Source organism: Neocloeon triangulifer, unplaced genomic scaffold, assembly GCF_031216515.1.
Source record: "Neocloeon triangulifer isolate White Clay Creek 2 clone unplaced genomic scaffold, ASM3121651v1 ptg000015l, whole genome shotgun sequence".
NCBI classification, from domain to species: Eukaryota; Metazoa; Arthropoda; class Insecta; order Ephemeroptera; family Baetidae; genus Neocloeon; species Neocloeon triangulifer.
Window position 1 is genome coordinate 4,934,640 of NW_026775557.1, and position 17,479 is coordinate 4,952,118.

Below are 17,479 nucleotides of genomic sequence, written 5' to 3' on the forward strand. Positions count from 1 at the left end.
GAGAGAACTCATTACGGCGCTCTGGATTTATTGTAATTTAAATCCACGCCTGTCAAAATTCAATACCCTAAGCTGCTTTATTGTGGTTTTAAGTTATTATTATACGCAGCGCTGCTGCTCAAAGGAGAATCGCAGTAGCCGCGCGCTTCGACAACGCTTTTATTTGACTCCGAGGCTTAAAAAACGCAAAGTCAATAAAAGTAAACCCACCTTGTCAAATGTCAGCCAAAAATGGCATGTGAATAAAAGAGCTTTGGTTTTAAATAACTAGGAGGATCAATATTCAAAACTCGGAGAATGTCATAAGAGAGTCTTTGGATTTGTATAAAATTATTTTATCATATGGCCTCATTTTTGTGAGGTTTATCTTTTATTAAAATTATGGTTTAATATTTAATTTAGTGGTTAATTTAAGGGCTAAAAATTAATTTTTCTAAATAAATAACAAATAATAACAAATTTTTAATTAGTTTCTTCTTTATCATATTTAATAAAATTTATGCTTCTTGTTATAAAAGAATATATTACTTTTTATAGACAAATTGCAATATGCATGTAATATGGTGTATTTTTTGTATATTTCAAACTACAACCCATCATAAAAAAGCACATAAATGATTATTTAAACCTTGGAAGTTTTAGCAAAAATTTTGCAAATGGTGGTTCCGTTTTGTCCAGCAATTTCCTTTTTTTTTAAATAATTTTTGTCAACAATCAATAGAATTTAAGTAATGTAGTTGCAACAATGTGGAAAACATTAATAATAATAAATCATTAAATTTCTGCTAACATAATAGCAAAACAAGGAGTATAGTGTGGATTGCTTCAGGAAGGGTGGTGATGTAATTTCCAACATCAACAGCCACGATTTCTTGCATTCACCGTTTCTATGCTGGTCGCTCGTTCGCGCGCGCGAGTTTTAATCTTTCTTTTCATTTTAATTTCGCACTAAATCACCGCTTGCCCGCCTCAATGCATCATCACCGTCCACGCGGCTGTTTTATCTTTTCTTTCTTTCACTGCGCCGAGGGAATGGGAAAAATATGTATGTGTGCAACCTTGAAAAGGGTTAATAACGTCCGCGTGATATATAAAGCTGCCGTTCAAAAATAGTATTTATTAAAAATAATAAGAACTTGATATAGAGGCACAGGTAATTTGCGCCGGCTAATTAAAACCCAGGCAAATGAACTAAACGAAAGGCGAAAAAAATTCCAACTGCAGAAAGTTGACGCTTGAAGAGATGAAAAATATTTATAAAAAAATCCATATGTATGCATGCTGACGAGCGGAGAGCGGCACAAAGAGCTGAAATAATGGGAAGTTAATTAGAATCTGTGCTCGGAGCAGAGATGTTTATAATAAGGAGGCGGAGATGAATCCAGCAGGAGGCGGGTGGGCTGCTCGCACCGTACCAAAAGTCAAACAATGCAGCCGAAGAGAGAAAAAAAAATGTTGAGGTTGCCGCCTGCTAGCTGGAAATCATATTTCACTCGGGCTTATTAATATTGTGACACTCGGGAAATTACCTTCGCCTAAATATACAAATAACGAGAATTTCAATTTTCGCGGCACAAAAGATCTCAATTTGTCTGCCGTGGTGGAGACTGAGGAGAGGGAAGGAAAATCCACCCCTCTCAATTCGTCTCGTTTCCGTGCTGGGGATGAAATTCTGGAAAAAAAATCTCCAATTCTCACCTGTGATCTTTTGTGTGTCGGTAGATTGGATTTTATTCAGCGATGATGCACCCGCTCTTGTGTGGAACTCATTACGACACCATTACGCCAACAATGGGCTCTATTTTCTATTGTTACGCCGAAGGTTATTCCGGCATTATAACCCTTGGCGGCTCTATTGGAGTGCAAATTAAAAACTAGGAAATTAAAAATCCGCCCACCTCTTTAACGAAATTGAATTTGTATAAAAATCGTGTGGAATTCCTAGGCGCTGAGATAACAAGGTCAGAGGTGGAATGGGCAAAAAATATATACATGGCGAGAAAATTCTCGCTCTCTCGGATAGAGCCATAAAATTCGTCCAATCGGTAGCTTTTCCCTCTAATTTTATCTATATTTACTCTTCGGTTGAGATTATTTATTTACGACTGGTGCAGGGCTCTAAATTATAAATGGTGCAGTTCATATATAACATAAAATAAGCAGGACGGTGGCGATAAAAAGTGTAAATTTAATGACTCTCAGATGCCATTTGAACTGGCTTAAGTTTTTTTTTGCGGTCGGCAGCGTGACATAGCCGAAACATAAATCACCGCGCGCATGACATGAGAGATAATTTTTATTTGCGCAAAGAGTTTTTGCTCACTCAATCATGCACTCTCCTCTCATTCCATTCCATTGTTTCGCGCTTGTAGAATTTCGGCTAATCCTGGACATTTGAATTAACTCGGTGTTGTCGACCTTTGTTGCAGATCAGACACAGATTCGGCTGCCACGACGACATCCACGAGAGCGACGGACACAGCGTGCGTTACTGCAACTGGGTCCGATTTCTGAGGATCGCCGCCACTTACAACGAGGACGTCAACATAATCGGCACCAAAGTTAAAGGTAAAGGCTCAACTTTTTAATTAATTTAATTTACATTTCTGAATATTAAGGAAAATTGCAGAGTCGAGTGAAAAATTAAAAGTCCCGTTTGAATTCGTAATTCTTGCATGAAAGTTAAGCAAAATTCAAAATAATTCATATTGACAGCAGATTGACAGTCATAATTTCTCAATACATTAAAATTTGATTTGCTTTGGATATTATTACTTTTTCAAACAATGCTACACATTGCTTTTTTTATTTAAATTATTAAGGAAATAATTAAACAAATTTAGCATACGACATATAACCTTATTTAATAATAAAATCAATCAAATAAAATAAAATAAAATCATTATTTTTTTAAAAGTAATAATTTTAAAATAAAAGTAAAAAATACAAATAAGAAGTTAATTATAAAAATTTATAACTATTTGCAATTAATTTTATTATGTCCAAAATTTCAACAAATTGCTAATTTTTTTACTTATCAACCATTTGAATTGTGAAAGGGTCAGACTTTGTCGACGCAGCCTTGACCTGCGACCTCAAGCCCAACTACACACTCTGCTTTCATTATTTATTCTCCCCTTCTTCCTAATTTCCAAATAAAAAATTCAAGTTCGAGGCTAGCCGTGCTGCTATGGCGTGCGTGTAATTTATGGCAGCTCCTTTTCTCTCTCTCGCTGCTCCTCGTTCATGATCGTAATTCGTAATACAGAGACGCTTGCATATTATTATTCACGAGAGAGAGAGAGAGAGAGAGAGAGAGAGAGAGAAATATTCAAGTACCACGCACGGCAGCACCGGTGATTAGTTAAGCTGGTCGATTTGCATTGTGTGTAATTTTTGCGTCTGTCTGTCTGTTCGTCAGGCGAACCTGTGTTCGAAGCCATCAAAATGATCCCTCCCAACACAGAACTCGTGGTGTACTTCTTGCCGGAGAGACCTGAGGAGTTGTTCTTCATGCCGGCGGTGCATTTCCTGCGCAACTCGCTCTACCGCAGAACCATGGACTCCATTCTTGAAGGTGAGTATTGAGATTTTCAACATTGTTGGATAAAAAGCTCAATTTAATTAATATTTTAGTCAGAAACTAACTTTCTGATTAAGCAAAAATAAATATTTGAAATTTTTTATACAACCAAGTTCTGATATTTTTCTTGGTTTACACAAAAGGTATTTTTTTTTAATCTACTCTAAAAATAAATGATTAAATAAAATTACTCTTTTTTTCGAAAGAATTTGTACGTAAAATGTACCTTAATAAAAATTCAAATTATTCTACCAGCCATTCTTTTTGGTCTTTAAATTGGAATTTGCAATTTAATACATGCCATTTCTACCTCACGTCGGCGGCAGTGAATTATTGCGCTTGCAAGTTCTGCATTAAACACATAAAACCTTTTCTACATTTGCGAAATTTTTGCCATTTTGTGTCAAACAATCCGAGGCTTTGCCGCACAAGCGCCACTTTTAGTGCCGAAATTTATGTGAGCAACTTGCGGGCTTTGCACAAACGTTAACATGGGATCAGGTAGGGAATATCGCTTAGGCCAGGCAAGGGTCGTGTGAAATATGGCGAGGGTCACGCGGAATTCTCTCTCGGCCCCTGCTCACTCTCGTCCGCCGTCAGCATTCCTCGGTGATATTCATATGACGAGCTTCTCTTCGTCCGACGACAGCCTGACGTGTTTTCGCATTTTTTTCCCATCTCTTTGATCGACGCTGGTCTTGCACAATCGGCGAGTTAGATTTATATAATTAAACCATGCAGGTGAATTTGATCAAAATAAATTTTTTGATTCGTAATGACGGTCGCTTTTTGAGAGAGCCACATTTAATCCTTTAGGAGAGAGATTTGATCTCGTCAGTGTGACATCGAGCGAGAGAGCTCATGATAGAGCAGCTCGTTAAGATGTTTGATATTAGAATTGTAGTGTGTGTCGTGATGTCCGCGGAATCTCTGGTCGTAAGGACGGACGTATTATGTGGCGGCAGCCGCGGCCGGGGACTTAATAAAAAAGTGACAAGCCATGGGCACATCGCTTAAACAATCTGACGAGCCGCGCTTTCCGCTGTAAAAATATTTCTTCAAATTCTTTTTGAGCCATGCCGCACGGCTGTACACTCTTCCCACGAATATAAATATGTGTTCCACGGCGCGTTTTCTACGCCAGCGAACGCCGCGAGAAAACCATCCATCAGCCTTTCGGGTCTTTCCTCCGGACCCGTCCACATCAAACGACCCGCGATTCGCCAATTAATTGTTGCTTTTTGATTAAATCTCAAATATGCAAGTAAAAATTACATGTGAAATAAATTTCATAATTCTCAAGTTTTTTCAGTTTCTTTTTTAAACATATATAACTTTTAAATTATTGATACCTGCTGAAATCCAGGATCAGATGCCCCGTTTAATTGTCTTGAATTTAATCAGCGTTTAATGTTAATTATTAATCTCATAATAATACTCATCAATCCGTAAAAAACTACTACTCAACATCAATTACTGACTTCAGTAATAAATCGGTATAAAATAGAGAATTCAAGAATACAATAAATAAAATCTCAACAATTTTTTTTTTTAAATTTACAACTAATTTGGACTTTATTAAGCAAAAGAAATCATATTTATTAAAAATTAAAAAATTGAGATAAAAATAAATTTAAATATAAATTATTTTAAGAAATTCATTATATTTTAATTTATAAAAAATTAACTTACAAATATTTTTATGTGTCAAACTTTGACAAAGTACTTGAAATTGTAGCAAATTAAGAAAAAATAAGTTTTTACGTTTAAAGTGAATCACAAAATATTATTATGCAAGAAAAGCTGGTCCTTTCAGTGAAATAAGTTTCATATGATATTAAAAAATGAAAATTATTTTCTTAGTAAAAATAACATTTTAAATAAAAATTCGTGCTGAAATCCAAGATAATAAAAGCTTGATGAATATATTATTATTAATCATTTAGTGGCCAAATTTGACTTCTGAACTTGTTTTTTCGCAGATTCTCCTCTCGACCTGTCCATGTCCCTGCTGTCCAGAGTGCTGGTGACCCCTGCCAGTGACACAGATGAGCACAAGTCTGTGTCTGGCGACAGTTCGGCGAGCTCAGCGGCGTCTTCAGCTGGCGACATTGAGAATCTCAAAACAGATCCCAACATTCCTGTGGTGGTGAAGAAGCCGCGCGAGAGGACGTTACTGCCGTGTGAGGTGTGCGGAAAGGCCTTCGACAGACCGTCCCTCCTTAAAAGACACATGAGGACCCACACAGGTATAGAAAAGATCAACACGCAAAAATTTACCTGAAAAAAATATGCAAAGTTTATCCAAATTTTAGCTTATCTGATGATTTAATATCTTAAAATGCATTTTTTTAATTCTAATTTTCGTAAATGTGGATTTTGTCTGTTCCGTAGGTGAAAAGCCCCACGTTTGCGAGGTTTGCGGCAAAGGGTTCAGCACATCAAGTTCTCTAAACACGCACCGGCGCATCCACAGCGGCGAAAAGCCTCACCAGTGCGGCGTCTGCGGGAAGCGATTCACCGCCTCGTCCAACCTTTACTACCACCGCATGACACACATTAAGGTACGTGCTAAAAATTTGAAATCTTCAACACGGATGCGCTAAAAATTTTGAATGACAAAAAATTAAAAATTATGCAATTCGTTTTTATTTCTAATAATGCAACTCTGGCGATGCCGTTCAGCTCTCGTGAGGGAGCGAATTTTTCACCCGCAGAGAGTCGCATGAAACAATGCACAAAAGGCGCGAATGTAACAATGTGTTCGGCGGGTGTAATAAAAAAGCGGCGTACAAAATCGCCTCTGACATGCTCGACCCCCCATAGGCCGGTGATTAAATAAAGCACAGTAGAAAAAGCGCAAAAGAAAACGAGCCACAGCCGAGCCGAGCCAGACACAGAGAATGAGAAAACCGACCGACCGACGCAATAACAACAGAGCCAGCGTGATTTACATGTTCGCCAGGGTGACCTGTGACCCCGACTATCGCGAATGCAACTCTACACAGACACAGTCATACATTTTCAGTTACAAACAAACTTGTGTAAAAACAATGCATTAGTTCAATTAATTTTTCAACTCCAATTTTGTTTAAAACAGTTTCTTTAACTTCCTAAATTAATATAATTAATATAACAAATAATCTTTTTGAAGATGCTGTGCTTATTTTTAATGGAACTGTTAAAAATTTTGTTTGTGTTCATCCAATTTTAATATGTACACTAAGATTTTATTTAATCATTATAATTTATAGAATATTGTTAAATCAACAAAAACATTTAATTGAATTTTTACAAAATGGTTAAAAAAAAATATTAATTTGGTGAATTGATGATGGTAATGATTTTGAAATTAAAAATTAATTACTTAATTTTATAATTGCCAACCAATTTTCATAGAGAACCAAGTTGCCTAGATAATAATTCCAGAAAATCGTTTGCGGTTGGAAATGATAAAAGTCTTGGGGTGGCAAAGCGTGCAGGTTTTTGCGGTCGATCTCGCGAATTCCACGTAATCCGCCAGCATCGGTGCCGCGCATTATTTGTCTCCCGCCGTTTACAGTAAAGTTGCAAAAAGCATCGCGCCGTTTTTCGCCGTCGATTCCGAGTATTGACACATTAATATTAGCCGCGGCCGAAATTGCCTTTCGCGTAAGGCGCTGCTGCTCTGCTTTTTGTCGCAGCCAGGAGCGCAGACGGGCGAGGTGTAACATTCCATAGTGTCCAAAAGACGAAAGGGTTGCTCTTGTTCTTTTTGTGGCGCGACCGGGCTGCCTAGTTAGCAGTCGTCCGGCGTCCGCCAGCCTCGTCTGCGCGCATATAAAATTCCTTTTCGGCTTCTGAGCTGCTACTTTTATTTTTTGTCAATACCGCCGGGTGGGTAAACGTATAATTTTATTACGAGACGAGAATGAGAGAGAGAGAGAGAGAAAAAAAGTTAGAACTCCCGCCGCTTCTTAACGTGAATTAATTCCTAACAGAGGAAAAAGAAGCTCGGAAAATATGATGTATGGCTATGTCATTCATAGTGGACGTCGTGCTGCGCGCGACGCTCATCCGAAGCTTGTAAAAAGGTACGTTTTATATTTGAAAATCACTGATTTCAATCCTCTGAACAATATCAGATTGCCAAAAATATAAAAAATTAATAGCAAAAAAATAAATTTCAAAATTTTAAAGTTTATTTATAAATATAATTTTAAAATGGTCAACAACCAAATTAAAAATTGATCTCAAATCTTGGAAATTTTATCAAAATTTTGAAAAATATGCAGCAGGAGTGTGTTGAATGTTGAATATCAAGGAATTTGCCTAATTTTCAATAATTGCACAAGTCATGAAAAAAAAAATTTAATAATTAAAAGTGGCTGTTAGTTTATTCTTAAAAAATTTACTACAAAGTTGCAATAAATTCGCAGTTTTCAATTCACTAACGTACCCTTTCTGTCTAGCTGGATAAAATGAATAACAAATTATTCAAATTATCAGCCCGTGCGAACTAGGAATAATTTATAAATAGGTCCTGCTCATATTTACCAAATAAACATGCTTATTTATGTATTAACAGCAGACAAATTAACGTGCGAATTTATAATTCGCTCTATGAACGCACCTGACTAGGAGGAGGTATGTGAAATTTTTGACGTCTGAAAAAACTTGGACCAAAATGTGCGTTTGCTACTTTTTTCCTATTAGGAATTTTTTCGCTATAAAAAACAATGGTCCCCAGAAGCCCATGAGCAACTAGGTCCTGCGGCTCATTAAGCCGCATACATTTTCGTTTCGACACAGCAGCCGACCTTTCTTTCTCCATTCGGTGGCCAATTTACGGCCCCATATGCCCGTCGCACTGCGCATTTATCACCGAACATCTCTCTTAATTAATTACGCGAGCGGCCGAAAGAAGTTTGCTGTCACAACGCGCGGGGAACTTTATTGACCTCTCCTTCTAATTTACGAAAAATAAAATAGTAGCCTCTTTTACATTTGCTGCAAGTGGAAAAAGCGTGGGGACCGCGCGGCCGCCGGCAGAGGACGCTTAATCACAATGTCACCGGCGTGTCTTAGAGATCATTACGGAGCTTGTTTTGGAGGAGAGCGAGCGCGGCCGGACCTACTGTTTATAATGAGCAGCCAGAAGAAAAGTTTAAAAGGCGGCATGCAGCACCCGTAGAAAGAGAGACAGTGTGTTTTTGTGAGACTGAGTTTATCACGATTATTGAATTGACACCTCAGATCCATCATATTACGGGCCGATTTACAATATAATTAATTGAGTCCTCCGGACCGGATCGTTATCGGCCTTCTTTTTTCGTCCGCGCGGCTAAAAGCATTTGGATGTCGGACAGAAATTCCCACACTTCCCTCTTTCTGCATGAGAAAACAACAATATAAAATCGAAAGTATATATTTAAATTCACGTACATGAGAGGGTTAAAAAGAAGAAGTTTTTATTAAAGAGCAGCAATTAAAGCGGCTCCTGGGCACCAATTTACGAGCTTTGAACGCAAACAGAATAAATGTAATGCACCAATTTAAGTATCTCGTCGCGGCGGCAGCTGCAATAAAATTTCTGCATTCATTACCATCAACTTGCCTTTGGAATATTATACGCGGCTGGAATCGGCAAACGGACAACTTAATAGCAAAAATAAAGTAGCGTGATTTATAATTATTATTTTCTAATGGTTCCCTCTCTCTACTCTATTGGAAGCAGATTCTCGGGAAATGTGCTTGAACGTTCATAAATAAATATTTTGCGCCGCGACTTTTCTCGGTAGAACGAAATGAAAACGAGAAGAGCAAACGTCCAGTTACAGTTTGTATTGCGGGAGAGACTCGCAATTACCATTAATAAAAATGGAAATGTGCCCTTCATGTGCGGGTAATCGTCCCACACGGGTAACGAGCTGCAAATCATTTGCCTATAGACGGAATATAAAAGCAATAAACGGCTTCAAACTATTTTCAAAAATGACTCATTTCATTTGCAACTATTAAATTTTACAAAAAAAAATTGATTTATTTGTCTTTTGCTTATAAATTATTAATATTTTAAGTTAAGAACTTGAAAGCAGCAAATCTTACTAGTAAATCTGACTGAAAGCAAAATGGGAATGAATGAACGGCAGTGAATCTCATTTGCATAGCAAACAAATCAGTCTCTCTTGCTGTCCGAAAACTGCACCCACACGAATAAATTTTGTAATTGAAAACGGATGTAATCTGTACATATTCCAAGGGGTGCCCTGCTCAAAGTAATGGTGCAGGATCAACAAAGGAAATTTTTCATGGGTCGAGAAACTTTGCGTGGGCCCTCTGAACGGGGGTCAGTCCCTCTCTCACGTGTGTGCTTATTAAAAAAATCCAATCTGCCGATCCTTTTCTCTCTAACTCTGGCGCGCGGGCCGCCTAATCTCGTTAGCATTTTAATTTCGCTCCAGCTAGGATATTGCTGACCTCCTCCGGTTGCGGTGCTACACTTTGTCCATGACATCAGCCGACGCACAACGGGCAGGTGGCGTGACCCGAGCGGATCATCCATTACTAGCGGCAGGAGATAAACGATTATTATGGAAAAGGCAAGCGGCTCTTTTAGGCTGACAATTGCAAATGTGAAGTGGCAAAGGTTAATTAATGAATGGAATCGGAAAAGATCTGGTATATTCAGAATAAGAATTGGCTTCAAAAATATAATAGTTCCATACTAAAGCAAGGGTTCAATTCATTTCAAATAAATGGGAATAACGATGAATTAGCTACAAATGAGCTAAAATTATATTTCCATAGCGATCGTCACTCTTTTCATTTAAATGATAACACTGTTCTTAATTTATGTGCTAATATTTATAAAATAATAATATAATTATGATGAAATTAAAAATAAAATCATTTTTTTTAAATTCTCATTATAATTTAATATAATTAATACATTATTTTATTTTACTTTTTGTAAATAATTCCAATTTTTGGCTCATTATACTTTTATTTATCAAGATTTTGCTTTAATTTTAGAAAACATCAAGTATATAACGTGGCTTTCATCTACATGATCATGATTGCTGCACGCAGAAATTTTAACTTGGTTATTCATTTTAGATTTAAAAATATTCAAAAGTTGTCATTAGATACAATATAATTTATTAATTTATTGGTGGACAAATCAAAAGATGAACTTGAGTGAAATAGTTTACACTTACTGGTAGATAAAAAGGGGGGATTTACCATTGTTCAAAAAGTGATTTACATTGTTGCCTTTAAATAATTATGGAAAATATTTAATGTGGTCAAATTAAACCGATTTCATAACAACTGCATGTTCATTTTTTTTCTATTGTATTTATAATCTTTCGTTAGCACATATGGTTTTAGAATTCAATTCATTTTATTTTTCTCCGGTTAAGTCAGAAAATCAATTGTGAAAAATTTGGTTGGGAGAAAAATAGGCTCACTGAAACTCATATGTAACCCGAGTATTTACCAAGAGGCGATATATATGTGATTACTCGCCACATTGCAGCCTAAACTACGGGGAAAAAATTCAAATTTGCTTGACATGCTCTTTGCAAAATTGTGGGAAATTGTTTTCTTTCAAAAGTTGCTCTATAGAAAAATTCATTTAAATATTTTTGTTAATGTGTTTTTGCTTATTCAATCAATATTAATATTGAGAATTTTGTAATTCTGCTGCTGCGACTTGTTATTTTTTATTCCCGAATTTAGAAACACTTTTGTGTGTGAAAAAATTTCCTTTATGGCACAAAAGGCGCCCAAACAAACGCCTAATTTAACATAATTCACGAGAGAGAGAAAATGGGCCAATTTACACCGAAATCTATGAAAACGGTGGCAATTTGGTGTCGGAGCGGACCGCTCGCGGCTAAGATCGGAAACAAAAAAGGCCGCGGCTCGCAGAAAGAGCGAAATGATTATTATATTATTAAAATTCCGGCCTCGCTCGGCGTGCTCGGAATTGTAAAAGCGCAGCTCGAAAAGTACGACTAGAAATCTGCATTTAATTGAGAGCGCGGCCGGCCGGCAGATGAGATGCTAATTGCGAGCACCTTCCTGCTGGAACTTTTTGCCTCATCTTTTTACGAGCAAGTACATTGGTATTACAAATTTAGTTTATTGCAAACCAAAATGATAATAAGAAGTTGCAAGTAAGGGGTTTGCATATGATTATACTGACATTATTTAATTGCTTAATAAATTATTAATGGGTAATTGTTCAGTAATTTCTATTGTGTAAATTATTATGATTAATTGGTAATTGTTTAAAACAATGTAAGTTGGCTTACACACGGGCTTTATTGTATTCACAACAATTCTGGCTGGATAGGGTAAATTCACTGGCTCGAAATTGTCCGTATAGTGTCACTTAAAAATCAACAAATGGGAGCGGTGTTCCCTGGGTAGGCCGGCAGGCTGCCCTGGAAACGTCCTTGCTGGGAACCCGGACGGCTCCCTGCAGGTCGGCGGCGGCTCTCGGCGCGGCCGGGGCCCACGGCGTGCGGGTCTCTGGCGGCGGACGTTCGGACGCCTTCGTCCGAGCGCTCGCTGGCGGCGTGCCACGTCGGCGCCCGATTCCTCGGACAGGAAGGAGCTGGGGACAAAAACAATGGGTCACTCGGCTGTACTTCCGTCTCACGTAGTGGTTTGACCTTTTGGCCAAAAGAAGGCCTCAGGGAGAAACAATTGTAATTTCTCTTACCTGGCAAAGCTGCTCCGTACGGCTTCGGACGGCTCGGCCACACCCCGGACAGTACGATGGACACAGGCGTGCCGCTCGAGGGGCTCGGGACGCGGTCGGCCTTCCGGCTGTCCTCGGACGAGACAGCGTCGGGACAAAGGCAGCGGTCGGGGCCTTGGGACGGCTCGGACGAGTGCGAAGGGTTCGGACGGGTGTCCGGAACTGCACTGGAAGTCCAGGTGTCCTGCGAACAAAGAGCAAAGTGTTGAATGCTCTCCGTCAGCTGGCTCGAGTGTCGAAGCTTTACCTCTGATTTCTCTGAGGTCAGTCAGCCTTCTGCATCGAGCCAGCGGACGGAGCGCCTTTTATAGCGCGGGTAGCAGCCCTGGGAGGGTCGCGCAAAACCCACCCACCCATTTGATTTACATTGAGAACTTTCTAGATGCATCTAGAAAGTTCTGTGAATCTGCAGTTGAATTCTAAAATGCCTTTATAAATTCCCTTGTATCGAAATAGAATACCATGAATTTTACAAGCTAATTCCAATTGAATTTATACTAATTATTTGTAAATTTAAAGCTACTTTAAATTTAAAATAAAGGCAAGATTAATTTGTAAGAATTCAACTTAAAACAATGGCCAGAAATTAAAAAAGAATAATTAAAAAGAAAGCCCTTAAAAAATGAATTTAATTGTAAGCCGAAAATTAATTGAATAATAATAATAAAAAAAACAATGAAGTTCTCCGATGACACAGCCACAGTCAAAACAAACAAATTAAGAGAGGAATAAAATAATTATTCCACACCAAATCCCCCTCTTTTGACTGGCGGCTGTGGTCAGCTGTGACTGGATGATCTCCAGGACGATTGCCAGGACGACGTACTGCACGTAGACTGTCCAGATCCTGAGCTGGCGCTGTCCTCAAGGAAAAACGTCGTGGGCACCATAATCACGCGTGAATCCGGCCTTGTTGTTGTTGTTTTTCGCATGCGGCGAGGGCGAGGTCTTGGTTCTTTGTGCGCTGATTTTTCCTTCTCCCTCTCCTGGCTTGATGGCGAACTTGGTTGTGGCGCCACTCTCATCTCTCTCCTGCTGATTTTTCTTCCCCCTCTTGCGAAAAGTTCATTGACTTTTTGGCCGCCACAGATAACAGCTGGCCCACGTTGTTTATTTGCCGCACTCGTTGTGGTTTTTTGTGTGGGAGTTTTAATGGCAAATTCGGCCTTATCTGTCGGTTGTCGGCGGCGCCGTCGGCGAGTAAATGCACGCTGGGCGATGTGGTCAGCAGGTGGGGTAAGTTTTGGCAGTATTAACCGGCCCAATGCACTCAAGATTTGCTCTTCATTTGCAGAAATTTTGTCTTCGTAAACTTGATTGGACACTGTGCGGCACGGCAAGATCGCTTTAGAAGCCCTTTGTTGTCGTCGCTTGAATCTTCTTTTCCGTCGACGTTTCTCTCTACGAGTCGCAGAAGGGACGTGGTCGTTGCTGGCGGATGGTCGGTGGGCATGGACAATATCCGTCTTGTCTGAGTGTGTGGAGAAGTGAGGGCAAGAATTGGAGTTGCAAGTATGGTTGGTAAATAAATTCTCTGCAAAATTTTCGTCACTTTCATTTACATTTTCCTCGCTCCCCCTCAGGTGAGAAGGTATTCTGGATGAACTGAATTCTGCCTTCTCGTGGAAATTTGACGGAAGTGGTGGAAGCACTGCCGCAGGTGGCCAATGCTGGAAGTCAAAGAGACCGACTGGAGGAAGGATTGCCGAAGAGTAATGCAAATTTGGAGCAGAAGCCGATGGTCCTGGCCAGCTCTGGCTTGTTGGGGAGTGGTTCTGGGAAGCATAAAATTGAGGAAGGTTTACTGCTCTTCGTTGGGTTGGAGGACAGTATTGGTGAGTTGGTTCGTTTGCCTGCTTGAAGTCTTCATCTAATCTTTCCTTAATGCTGTTAGCAGTTTCCTCAACGAGAATGGCGATTTTGCGTGCCTCAAGAATTGATTTTGGTTCCTGGATGTACACCTGCCAATAAAAGTCGACTCGTAGGCCACGGATGAAAATGCGCAGGAACTCCGCTTCTCTAATGTCAAAGTTTTGTTTTAAACTTAATCCAACAATGGGTTGTTCATGGTGCCACAATTCGTCTGCCAGCCCTCTCAATCGTAAGTAAAATTGCTCTGAACTTTCCCCCTCAAGCTGACAGGCTTTTACAAATTTTCTGTGCAATTGCAGGGTGCTTACTGGCGGCTCAAATTCGTCTTGAAAAACTTTCTGGAGTGAGGAGAAGTTGCTGATGGTGGCCTCGTCAAGATGCTTAACAAACTCCCTTGCTCGTCCAGAAGTGCGGAAAAGTAACAACCACCACACATCTTTTGGCTGCAGTTGTTGGTAGGTGAAAAATCCAGCAATGCTGATAAGAAAATCCTCCAGCAATATTTTGTCTCCAGAGAATACAGGGATTAATGTCAAGTCCAACTTGGGTTGAAAATATTGCCCATTTTGTGTCTGGTTGGACAATTGTGTAGTGTGTAGTGATGTTGCCCTGTTTTCTGTTTGTAATCTGTCATAAAATATTTGCTGACCAGTTTTTCTTTCAGGTCCCTCTGTGAGTACGTCTGGTTTTGGCGCCTCGTCGTGATTGATGTGGGACACTGGGTGTTCAGGCAGCAGTTGGCCAACCTGTGATGCGCCGTCCAAGGGGAGGAGGTGCTCCTGAGGGTGCAGGACATCCACCTGAGTGTACTGCTGGTATTGGCAAGAAAGAAGTGTTTGTTGTTGTTGAAGTGGGAGGGAAATTTGTGCAATTGGGTCGTTGTCGTCCGACTTGTACAGCTGTAGAGTCTTTCCAGGGTCACACCCTCCAGGGTCACACCCCGTTGTTGTCTGCTCACAAGCCAGGGGTTCAAAATAAATTTGATTTAAAAATAAAGGAGACAGTTGTTCTTTGTCTGCCATTGTATTTTAACAAAATAAAGTTGTAAAAATTGTGTAAATTGTAATTTAATTGTTTATTTTGTTTGTCAGTATAATCCCCAGGAGTGCCAGGATCGCCAATTGGTATTACAAATTTAGTTTATTGCAAACCAAAATGATAATAAGAAGTTGCAAGTAAGGGGTTTGCATATGATTATACTGACATTATTTAATTGCTTAATAAATTATTAATGGGTAATTGTTCAGTAATTTCTATTGTGTAAATTATTATGATTAATTGGTAATTGTTTAAAACAATGTAAGTTGGCTTACACACGGGCTTTATTGTATTCACAACAATTCTGGCTGGATAGGGTAAATTCACTGGCTCGAAATTGTCCGTATAGTGTCACTTAAAAATCAACAAATGGGAGCGGTGTTCCCTGGGTAGGCCGGCAGGCTGCCCTGGAAACGTCCTTGCTGGGAACCCGGACGGCTCCCTGCAGGTCGGCGGCGGCTCTCGGCGCGGCCGGGGCCCACGGCGTGCGGGTCTCTGGCGGCGGACGTTCGGACGCCTTCGTCCGAGCGCTCGCTGGCGGCGTGCCACGTCGGCGCCCGATTCCTCGGACAGGAAGGAGCTGGGGACAAAAACAATGGGTCACTCGGCTGTACTTCCGTCTCACGTAGTGGTTTGACCTTTTGGCCAAAAGAAGGCCTCAGGGAGAAACAATTGTAATTTCTCTTACCTGGCAAAGCTGCTCCGTACGGCTTCGGACGGCTCGGCCACACCCCGGACAGTACGATGGACACAGGCGTGCCGCTCGAGGGGCTCGGGACGCGGTCGGCCTTCCGGCTGTCCTCGGACGAGACAGCGTCGGGACAAAGGCAGCGGTCGGGGCCTTGGGACGGCTCGGACGAGTGCGAAGGGTTCGGACGGGTGTCCGGAACTGCACTGGAAGTCCAGGTGTCCTGCGAACAAAGAGCAAAGTGTTGAATGCTCTCCGTCAGCTGGCTCGAGTGTCGAAGCTTTACCTCTGATTTCTCTGAGGTCAGTCAGCCTTCTGCATCGAGCCAGCGGACGGAGCGCCTTTTATAGCGCGGGTAGCAGCCCTGGGAGGGTCGCGCAAAACCCACCCACCCATTTGATTTACATTGAGAACTTTCTAGATGCATCTAGAAAGTTCTGTGAATCTGCAGTTGAATTCTAAAATGCCTTTATAAATTCCCTTGTATCGAAATAGAATACCATGAATTTTACAAGCTAATTCCAATTGAATTTATACTAATTATTTGTAAATTTAAAGCTACTTTAAATTTAAAATAAAGGCAAGATTAATTTGTAAGAATTCAACTTAAAACAATGGCCAGAAATTAAAAAAGAATAATTAAAAAGAAAGCCCTTAAAAAATGAATTTAATTGTAAGCCGAAAATTAATTGAATAATAATAATAAAAAAAACAATGAAGTTCTCCGATGACACAGCCACAGTCAAAACAAACAAATTAAGAGAGGAATAAAATAATTATTCCACACCAACATAGATAGATAATAACTCCTCAGGTGTACGGCAGCATTATTTATGCTGCGGGGCTCGCCCCCTGCGCCGAGCTTACAGTTTTATATATAATTGTTCACCCAGCCCGGCTTTAATTATTCCAAATTGGTACGTGTGTGCTGCTGAGGCAGTCGGATCGCCCCGAGCCGATCCGAATATATCTGCGAGAGATTCTAATAACAACCTGCGTGATAATTACTAGCCGTTTTTCTTTCTTTTATTCCTTCATTTCTCGCACTGCAACATTCCTCAAATTTTTTTCCTCTGGAGATTTTTTACGGCAAAAAAAAACTGTAAAGGAGTTTCCGGTTAATTTCGTGATTGACGTGAGGGATGATTGATTGCCTGATGCGAGTGTGTAATTTCGAAGGCGGCCAATTTATATTAAAATTGGGTTTTTCTCCTCTCTGTATACCCTCGTGATATATCGGCGGCCGTTTTTTTAATTTCCAATCTATTTTATCGCCGGCGCTCCTTCCTTTTCCATCAAATTGGCTCTCGTTATTAAATGCCCTTGTTGAACTTTATCGGCTTCTGTTGGCTAAATTAATGCTCAGGTAATTATTTCGCTGTTATATCCAATACAAAATTATTATTAAATGTCTGCAATTTGCCCTCGTTGGCCGCAAGAGAAAAATTTTAACAAGAGGATGGAAAAAATTAAGCGAACGTCCTTCCCTTTCAACTCATCACTCCGAGATGCTTCCATGTACTAATTATTTTGTAAAAACCAATTA

At 39.8% G+C, this 17,479-nt stretch overlaps 1 protein-coding gene and 1 long non-coding RNA gene across 6 annotated transcripts in view; both read left to right on the forward strand.

The window, feature by feature from the left end:
* LOC132202264 (zinc finger protein Gfi-1b-like) overlaps window positions 1–17,479 on the forward strand; it is a 70,411-nt gene that overhangs the window by 38,636 nt on the left and 14,296 nt on the right. Inside the window, exons 2-5 of the mRNA XM_059629064.1 lie at window positions 2,430–2,568; window positions 3,422–3,577; window positions 5,566–5,832; window positions 5,978–6,147. Coding sequence (XP_059485047.1) covers window positions 2,430–2,568; window positions 3,422–3,577; window positions 5,566–5,832; window positions 5,978–6,147 — 732 coding nt within the window. The remainder of the gene's footprint in view (window positions 1–2,429; window positions 2,569–3,421; window positions 3,578–5,565; window positions 5,833–5,977; window positions 6,148–17,479) is intronic.
* LOC132202265 (uncharacterized) lies at window positions 6,849–17,091 on the forward strand. 5 transcript variants are annotated; one of them, XR_009442356.1, is made up of 6 exons: window positions 6,849–13,571; window positions 13,630–13,856; window positions 13,919–14,170; window positions 14,230–14,436; window positions 14,507–14,662; window positions 14,872–17,091. It is a non-coding gene; the product is annotated as an uncharacterized LOC132202265 (long non-coding RNA). The 5 variants fall into 5 exon arrangements; XR_009442357.1 differs by having other exon boundaries at window positions 6,851–13,571; window positions 13,630–13,847; window positions 14,233–14,436; window positions 14,872–17,088; XR_009442358.1 differs by having other exon boundaries at window positions 6,851–13,566; window positions 14,233–14,436; window positions 14,872–17,087.